Genomic DNA, 9124 nt, shown 5'->3' on the forward strand with positions numbered 1-9124 from the left:
TACATCAAAGCAAACAGATGAAGGTTTGCAGACGGAGGAGCCCAACTCTGAGGCTGATCCACCACAGTCTCCAGTTCCAGCTCCAACTCCTATACCCAGGAGGTCATCTCGACCTCATGTTCCAAACAGGAAGTACATGAATCAGATGTTACTGACCGATGCTGGTGAACCTGAATTCTATGAAGAAGCATGTCAAGTCGGAGATTCTGTCAAGTGGGAGCTTGCAATGAAAGAAGAGATAAAATCTCTTATCTCTAATATGACGTGGGAACTAGTTGAGTTGCCCAAAGGAAAGAAAGCTCTACACAACAAATGGGTGTACAGAATCAAAGAAGAGCATGATGGTTCAAAGCGATATAAGGCAAGATTGGTAGTCAACACTACAAGAAAAACGCTCATACTTGACGGTTTTTAGCCGTCATCTATGATATCCGTCGACCGTCAAGTATACTGGTGTCAAGTATAGTACCTAGTAAAGATGACGGTTAATGACCGTCATCTATACTAATTATTCTTGACGGTTATATATGTATACATGACGGTGGATAACCGTCAACTATAATTTTAAACATGACATTTATATTATTTTCTTGACGCTTTCTAACCGTCAAGAAAAATATAATACATGACGGTTTGTTTTATATTTTGACATTTTTTGACCGTTATGTATGTTCGTTTTCATGACGATTTATTGATTATATTTGACACTTTTTGAATGTCATGTATATAGGTTTTCATGACGTTTCTATGTTTATTCTTGACACTTTGTAACCGTCATTTCAGCCAGAATATGTCATTATATTTAGTTTTCTTGACGGTTTATAAGCGTCATCTATAGTCATATTAAAATTGTCATATATGCTTATTCAGATTTTTGAAATATTATTTCATATTATATTGGTTTTTTCCTGTTTTAAATTTATAAATATTATTAAATTGTACAAAAAAAGAAATCAAAACATACTGAAAATGACCAATTAAACATTGATAACCAATATTCATCCAACAACAACAACAAAATAAGAACCAATGTTCTACCACATCTCCCAACAACAAAATTCACCTACATACGACACCCACAAATTATAATTGTTCCAAAAAGCTTTCAAAATGCCATATCAACGCGCAAGAACTTCTCCATGTCACATGTCAAAGCTACAAGACAAAGAAAACAAGTATATATATTAACAACACTATAAAGCCATAGATATATTTAATAAAAATTCTAATCATTAGATATTACAAACCTCATTAATGGCAGAAGTTGCCCAATCTTCTCAAACCTCATTTATCTCACTCATAGAATACTCACGTTTTTTAAACTGACAATAAACAAATTCATCACATAAAACCTATATCACATAAAATGCTATATTAATATATTACTAATAATTAATATAACTTCTTACCATTGCGCTGGAAAACAAACATATGTATATCGTTAGGTTTTTAATACGCAAAATCAATATTTTTTCCTAGCAAGGTAAATGGTGCCTATTCTTTGTCCCTAACTTGAGTATGACCTGGAAAGTTTAACTAATATATATAAAGATAGAGATGCTTGTGAAATAAACACATAAAATAAAAGAGTAGAAGAAAGAGCAATTAAGATGATGAGAAACGTACGTGTCAACTACGGATTTCCAAGTGGCATCACGATTCCGATGAGACAAAGGATCCATCACATAGACACAATCTTTGTAAGGCTCAATAATTGTTAAGATCCAATGTTTACTACACAAAATTTAGATTTAGTATGAACAATTAAAAAAAATCTAACATATTGAATTGAGAATATAAGATTTTCTATCAAAATCGTGGGAATAGAGAAGAGTAAAATCCTGTCAAAGTCTTACCTCACCAATACTAAATAGTTTTCATGAGTAAACAAGTGGCATCTAAAAACTAAATAGCATTATGTGAGAAAGTGAATATCCAATCGAACCAATCCCCTGCATATGTAAGAAGAAAACATATGTAAGAAGAAAACAGGACAACATGCCGGTTTCCTCACTGGAAAGCAAAGAAAACAAACCTGTAAATTACATAAGCTAGCATCTGAAATGCAGTGGCTCGGTGCCTTCTCATAACTCCTTGCTTTCACCAAAAAATAAGAGCTAAATCACACTCTACACCTCTTGCTATAACCTGAAATTAGTATCGAGGATACTATAACTTCCTCCTTAACTCCTTCAACAAAGGTTCCCTACAACCAATATAGTAAATTTTCTATGATTTAGTAAAATATAATATCAGTAGAGACATTCAATTCGGTTCTTATAAAAGAAGTAAATCACTTGAGTAAAATATGGTACAAGCTTAATATATCAGAAAAAGATTAAAGAAAGCACAGATCATAGTTCTTCAAATACACTAAAGTAAATCTCCCAATAACAAGTAAATGAAAATATCACCTGTGCATCTTCTCTCATTCTCAAATTTTGTCCAGCAGGTTCAGCAAATCATTGACAACCTGATAGCGTGAAGGCATTAAACAATACCCTAAGGCAATTACCTAATTTTAAAAGGAAACTAACGAAATATATAACTCTCATACACACAACAGTACCAAAAGTATCTACTATCTATAGAAAACAAATAATTAGTTATAAGTTATGACACTTTGCAGCAATTTACTGTTCTAAAGAAAAGCAAAAAATCTGTATGGAAACAGCTACAAGAGAATGTGAACAAGTATCAATGGAGGCACTGTAAAATGCTAAAATGCTAAAATGCTACAGATGGTGCAACAGGTTCATCTTCAGCAGGAAAGGTGACTACTAAATAATAAGCAATTAAATGTCACAAGTATCATGCAATGAATGAGAAGGAACTTCATCTCTGCATATATATCAAGACTCTCACGATTTGGTGAAATAAAGTTTGTAATAAGATAGAAGAAAAATAAAATCAAAACATACCAAGATAGTTGTTCATAAACTTAGGAGATTAGAGTGGCTTCCCTAGCTGGCTTGAGATTAATACCAGGATAGTTGTTCATAAACAATCACAATGCATCTAAGAAGAATTGCAAAAAATGGAAACTAACCATGTAAGAGTGCAGAGAGGCTTCCCATTGGCATATAATCATAGACAAGAAGCTTCTCCTCCCTACTATAGTAGTAAGCTCTAAGAGGCACCAAATTGTGATGATCCATAGCTCCAACACTCTCAATCTTGTCCTTGAATTCGTTCTCCAAAATGGTGACATCCTTGAGCCTCTTCACAGCCACCAAACATCCCCTTCCACCATTTATCCCTGTTTACAAACATATATACCCAAAATTTATGACAACCCTCTACCATATTTGATGTACTATCTTTCTTCGGAAATAATTTGCAAAGTCACCTGCAAAAGGTCAATATATAACATGTGTTCATATTTGTCTTCATATATATTTGCTATAATTTAACAAATTTAGATGTTATCATGCAGTAAGAATATTGTTGTTATGAACTACACATTTACCTTGCCCACATTAAAATTGCTACTTAAATATATCAGACATTCGTCACAGAACTATTGATGTCCATTACTGTACACGACAGGAGCGATGAATAACCCTTGTTTTCAACACGGTCGCTGAAAAAATGAAGCAAACATACAAATTCAGAAATCAAAAAAGCGAATAAAACTAAGCACTCAGATTTATAAATCAGATAAGCAAAGAACACACACAAATTTGAAATCCAAAACACAAGTTCAACATCCTCTTCTTTTATCTCTGCATATCATGGATGATGGTTATTCACAATGCTAGATCGACAAGCAAAATCCAATTGCAGAAAAACCCTAGAACGAAAATTCGTAAGTAGCAATATAAAATCATAGCCTAAAATCGAAACCCTAGACTATCTCAAACATAAATTCATAAGTAGCAAAATAAAATCATAGCATAAAATCGAAACCCTAGACTATCACAAACATAAATTCCCAGGAAGCAACCAAATTAGGATTTTAAATCCGAAATACCTAGAACAGAGCAGCGAACAATGGAGCATCAAAAAAGCGGAGCAGTGACGGCAGCACAACGGACGTGTAGAAGTGAAGACAGAGAAGGAGGGCGGCGGTTGGCAATGGGGAAGAGGCCGACGGCCGAGGCAGAGGGCGGATGTGCGACTATGCCTGCTTGAGACGGGGAGTGGCGGTTTGACCGGACGAAGAGGGTTTGAGCGCGAGAATGGTGAAGAGGGCGGCGAGAACCGCGTGGCTAGGGTTTGAGGCGGCGGGTTCGATTATTTAGAGCGGCAGAGAGTGGGTATGAGAAGAAATAATCTAGCCGCACAGACGACAAGACTACAGCGGTGCGCGATAACAACGGAGAGGGGCGGCGAGCGAGAACGGAAGCTACGGCTGAGCGCGGCGGGTTCAAAATTCCTATAGCGGGAGATAGCAGTGTATGAGGGAAGAATGAATTGGGATGGGAGTGCTTAAGAAATTTAACTAAGGGTTTTATCTTAATATGATGTGATAAATAATTTTATTTCTATTTAATATTGAATTGATTAATAAAAACCATTATAGCATAAATTCATTCTTTTTGTAATGTTTAAAAGATAAGTTCATTTTCTTAATATAAAATATTTTTCATTAAAATCATTTTTCACTATGATATCAAAACAATCTTAGTTAAAAAAAATTAACATTTAAAATTTATTATTTTTGTTTAATATTTAAATGACTTTAAATAAAAATCATTATTTACAATATTTTCTTATTTAAAATATTTATTTTTTAATAATTACAAAATTATCTTATTTAATATTTAAATGGTTTAAAATAAAACTTATTGCTTATACTATAAATAAATTCTTTTATTTCAATTTAAAATATATATTCACTTTTATTTAATATTAATTGATTACTAAAATTCATTATATTATAAATATTTTAAATTAAAATCATTTTTCTTTATGATTTCAATACAATTATTATAAAGTAACAAAGTTGAAATTATTTGTAAAATTCTTATTGGTGCACCTGAAAAAAATTAAGTTAGAGTCCAAGTATTTGATCCTTCACACTTGCATTTTTTTTTTATTATTATTATGACGGTTTAATTTAAATATAATTGATGTTTTGTACTAAATTTCAAGATTAATATAATTAATGACGATTTATTTACTAACTTACACGGTAATTTGCATAAATATCATGTATAATATTTAAATTAATGTACATATATGACGCTTATATTTAAATATATTTGACGATTTATATCAAATGTCAAGAATAATACAATTAATGACGGTTTGTTTAGTAACATACATGTCAGTTTGCATAACTGTCATGTATAACATTTAAATTAACGCACATATATGACGCTTTATAGTAAATGTCATGTATACTATGAATAAACGACGCTCATACATGACGCTTTTCCTAAAAGTGTCAGCTCAGTGTCAAGTATTCAATACATGACACCGCATATATGACGCTTTTTTTTGAAACCGTCATGTATATGAAAAATGCGCTCATACATGACGCTTTTTATGAAAAAGCGTCATGTATGCAGTGTCATGTATACTCATTTTTCTTGTAGTGCAAAGGTTTCCAACAGGAAGAAGGAATTGACTACACAGATATCTTTGCTCCGGTTGTAAAGTTGACAACAATCCGGTCGGTCCTGAGTATTGTCGCAACGGAGGACTTGCATCTAGAGCAGTTAGATGTGAAAACTGCTTTCCTCAATGGTGACTTAGAGGAGGAAATATACATGCAACAACCAGATGGATTCTCTGTCAAAGGAAAGGAGAAGCTGGTGTGCAAGTTGAAAAAGAGCCTGTATGGCTTGAAGCAAGCTCCGAAGCAATGGTACAAGAAGTTTGATGGATTCATGCAGAAAAATGGCTACATGAAGTGCAATGCTGACCATTGTTGTTACTTCAAGAGGTTCGAGTCCAGCTATATCATCTTGCTACTTTATGTTGATGACATGTTAGTAGCCGGCTCAGACTTGAACGAAATCAAGAAGTTGAAAAGACAGCTTTCAGCGGAGTTCGAGATGAAGGACTTAGGAGAAGCAAAGCAAATTCTCGGGATGAGAATTTACAGAGACAAGCAAAAAGGTGTTTTGCAGTTGTCTCAGGCCAACTACGTCAATCGAATCTTGCAAAGATTCAACATGAGCAGTGCTAAGCCGGTTAGCTCAGCATTAGCTAACCATTTCCGCCTATCCAAAGAGCACTCTCCAAAGACTAAGGAGGAAAGAGACTTCATGGCTAAAATTCCTTACGCCTCAGCCATTGGAAGTCTGATGTATGCCATGGTCTGTACTAGACCAGATATCGCTCATGCAGTGGGAGTTGTGAGCAGATTTATGGCAAATCCAGGAAAGCAGCATTGGGAAGCAGTAAAGTGGATATTGAGATATCTACGTGGATCTACTGATAGATGCTTATGCTTTCGACGAGGTGATGTAGCACTACAAGGTTTTGTAGATGCAGATTTTGCCGGTGAGGTAGATCGCAGGAGAAGCACTACCGGTTATGTCTTTACTATTGGCACGACTGCTGTTAGTTGGATCTCGCAGATACAAAAGATTGTTGCTTTATCCACTACAGAAGCAGAGTACGTGGCAATCACCGAGGCTAGCAAAGAAATGATCTGGTTACAAGGGTTGTTGGCAGAATTGGGTTTTGATCAGACGAAGAATGTCTTGTACAGCGATAGTCAGAGTGCGATACATCTGGCAAAGAATTCAGCATTTCATTCTAGAACGAAGCATATTGGACTTCGTTATCATTTCATCAGATCTCTGTTGGAGGATGAGGTGTTAATACTTGAAAAGATCCAAGGAGCTCAAAATCCAGCCGACATGCTTACAAAGGCAGTAACCATTGATAAATTGAAGTTGTGCTCAGCTTCAATTGGTTTGCTAGAATGACAAAGACAGAAAGGCTGTTGCGTTGATCGAGGTGTGAAGACAGATTGAAATCAGTCTTCAAGTGGGAGATTGTTAGTAAAAAAAATGGAAGTAGGCTGCCACCAACCTTCTTCACCAACCACCTCCACCATTGCCACCTACCACCATCTGCCACCTACCACCTCTCATCCCCTATAAAATCCTTCCTCGCAGCAGCATCACAACACACCAAAACAACTATCAAACAAAGCTTTCAGCTAAGAAAGATAGAGAGAGAAATAGAGAGAGAAAAATCTTGTGAGAGAAAACTTCAGTGTGGAAGTTATACACGAGTGATAAAAGTGAGTTGAGAGATAGCCTCTGCGTAGGCAGATACAAAATACAGTGTGGTAATTTTGTTGTACTCCTCCTTTTGAGATTCTCTAATATATTGGTGTGGGTCCGTGGACGTAGGCAGTTTGGCCGAACCACGTTAAAAATATCGGTGTCATTTATTTTTCTCGTTTCATATCGGTCGATATCCAAAATGTTGCGTCTAATTTCCTAACAGCACCAACCTAGATCATCATGAATTTCGTTGTGTAAGCACCTACTATGATGAAATTAATTATTGCCACAAATGTAGATGTTTTGGTATGATGAGTAAAAAAGTAGTTCCGAAGAAAATTCAAGGTGCTGCTTCCATTGATGGAGTCTTTACTCTACACAAAGATTCTTTCATAATCTCTGACGATCTGCGGATCTTGCCGAATGAGACGGGAATCTTAGGATTCATCGCCATTCTCGGCATTGCAGACATGGATGAGGCTGAGATAATCAAATTCGATTTAGGGCTCAGTGAGGTGATTCTTCTCTCTCTAATCTCATTATCTTGTGTTATACGGATCAAAAGAATTTCTTCCTTTAAATCATTCCTTTTTTTCCTCATTTTTTTAATGTAAAAGGTAATTTTGGAGTGATAATTATAGCATCATTTTTGGTGTGAGAATATATTACTCTCTGAGGTGAAAAGAAGAAATAAGAAAGATTGATCTTGTAGAAAATGAAGGAAAAAAAGAAGAATTTAAAGGGAGAAAATTTGTTTATCGCATCATAAATACACAACATCCTTATTGATTGTCTATCTTTATTAGCTTACGAAGCTTTTAAAGGCATCCTTGACCTCTCCAACTCCATTATCGGACCTCATCATGAATAAAACGCAAGAGATGAACATAAACTCTAGAATGATGGAATCGGCTCAATCAAATATCTCCTCACCTGAGATTGCAAGGGAAGAAAATCCCAAGTCTAGGAAATTGAGTTTGAAAGTGATGATACAGAAGTCTTCGGGTAAGTTTTTGTATGCTCAAGCTAAGGAGGAGTTTGTGGAGTTCCTATTTAGTTGCTTCAATATTCCGCTAGGAGGAGTTGAGCATCTTCTTTCCGGTAAGGCTTGCGTTACGGCTATAGATAACTTGTACCGGAGCACACTCGATGTTATAGATGACAAGTATTTCAAGAGAGATATGAAAAAGAGAGTAACGAAACCCAATGTGGTTCATGGTTGTATTTCCAAACACCACATTCTTCCCCTCGTTGAAGAGCCGTTGCCTTTTGCTTACTATGATGATTGTTACTTTTCTTCTTCTAAGTTATACAAAGGCCCCGGGCGTTATCTTGAAGGACCGCGAACTTATCAGGTGAAGGATGATTTAACCGTGGTGCCCTTTTGTACTGTCTCGATTCTTTCCGGTCTCAGGGCCAAGAGAATCTCCATATCTGATGTCGAAGAAGTGGAGATGCAAATCGGACTCAAAGAGGTAACACAAATTTGAAATCTGTGTCATTTGATTGATTTTGAATATGGTTAGATGTTGAGACAGTTTGTTGGTGCAGATCATTTGATTGATTTTGTATATATATATATGTTTAGATGTTGAGATGAATTGTGTTGGTGCAGGCTTGTAGCATTCTGAAAGCCTCTCTTACTTCTTCTACTGCCCTCACTGATGCTTTCTTGGCTCACAACAAATCGCTTGAACAACCAAAGGGAGAAGAAGTCTGATTCCAAATAGTATTTTGCTGATGCTGCATGTTGCAATGTCAATGGTGCTTCATTTTTCATTTTTATTTTTAAATTATGTATGGTGCATCATTTGGATCTTTTGTCAATTTGCAGTGTTCATTCTCTTCTGGAATGACTTAATTTATGGAGTCCTGTTCCATGTTATCTGTGTATTAGTAATTTAGTAGAGCATAATCTAATTTTTCTTTAC

General features: G+C 35.4%; 1 protein-coding gene and 1 long non-coding RNA gene across 12 annotated transcripts; one reads left to right on the top strand and one right to left on the bottom strand.

The window, feature by feature from the left end:
- Positions 1-961: 961 nt before the first annotated feature.
- Positions 962-4474, bottom strand: LOC131002903 (uncharacterized). 11 transcript variants are annotated; one of them, XR_009094454.1, is made up of 9 exons: positions 3974-4473; positions 3470-3583; positions 3050-3349; positions 2415-2473; positions 2036-2206; positions 1857-1952; positions 1627-1734; positions 1248-1523; positions 962-1155 (listed from the first exon to the last, which is right to left on the bottom strand). It is a non-coding gene; the product is annotated as an uncharacterized LOC131002903 (long non-coding RNA). The 11 variants fall into 11 exon arrangements; XR_009094455.1 differs by having other exon boundaries at positions 1248-1536; XR_009094451.1 differs by having other exon boundaries at positions 1248-1322; positions 3050-3259; positions 3974-4468.
- An 897-nt stretch (positions 4475-5371) lies between these two features.
- Positions 5372-8913, top strand: LOC131002902 (uncharacterized). Its single transcript, XM_057929391.1, has 6 exons — positions 5372-5407; positions 5562-6023; positions 6534-6853; positions 7417-7708; positions 8000-8668; positions 8809-8913. The coding sequence occupies exons 1-6, from the start codon at positions 5372-5374 to the stop codon at positions 8911-8913; spliced, it is 1884 nt and encodes a 627-aa protein (XP_057785374.1).
- The last annotated feature ends 211 nt before the right edge of the window (positions 8914-9124 follow it).

This window comes from Salvia miltiorrhiza, unplaced genomic scaffold, assembly GCF_028751815.1.
Source record: "Salvia miltiorrhiza cultivar Shanhuang (shh) unplaced genomic scaffold, IMPLAD_Smil_shh fragScaff_scaffold_30_2:::fragment_4:::debris, whole genome shotgun sequence".
Taxonomy (NCBI): Eukaryota; Viridiplantae; Streptophyta; class Magnoliopsida; order Lamiales; family Lamiaceae; genus Salvia; species Salvia miltiorrhiza.

Bases quoted from the DNA above. Each gene is read 5' to 3' on its own strand.
- LOC131002902 (XM_057929391.1), top strand. From the start codon at position 5,372: ATGACGCTTTTCCTAAAAGTGTCAGCTCAGTGTCAA. The intron at 5,408-5,561 runs GTATTCAATACA...GGTTTCCAACAG, and splicing joins AAGTGTCAGCTCAGTGTCAA to GAAGAAGGAATTGACTACAC. The intron at 8,669-8,808 runs GTAACACAAATT...GTGTTGGTGCAG, and splicing joins TGCAAATCGGACTCAAAGAG to GCTTGTAGCATTCTGAAAGC.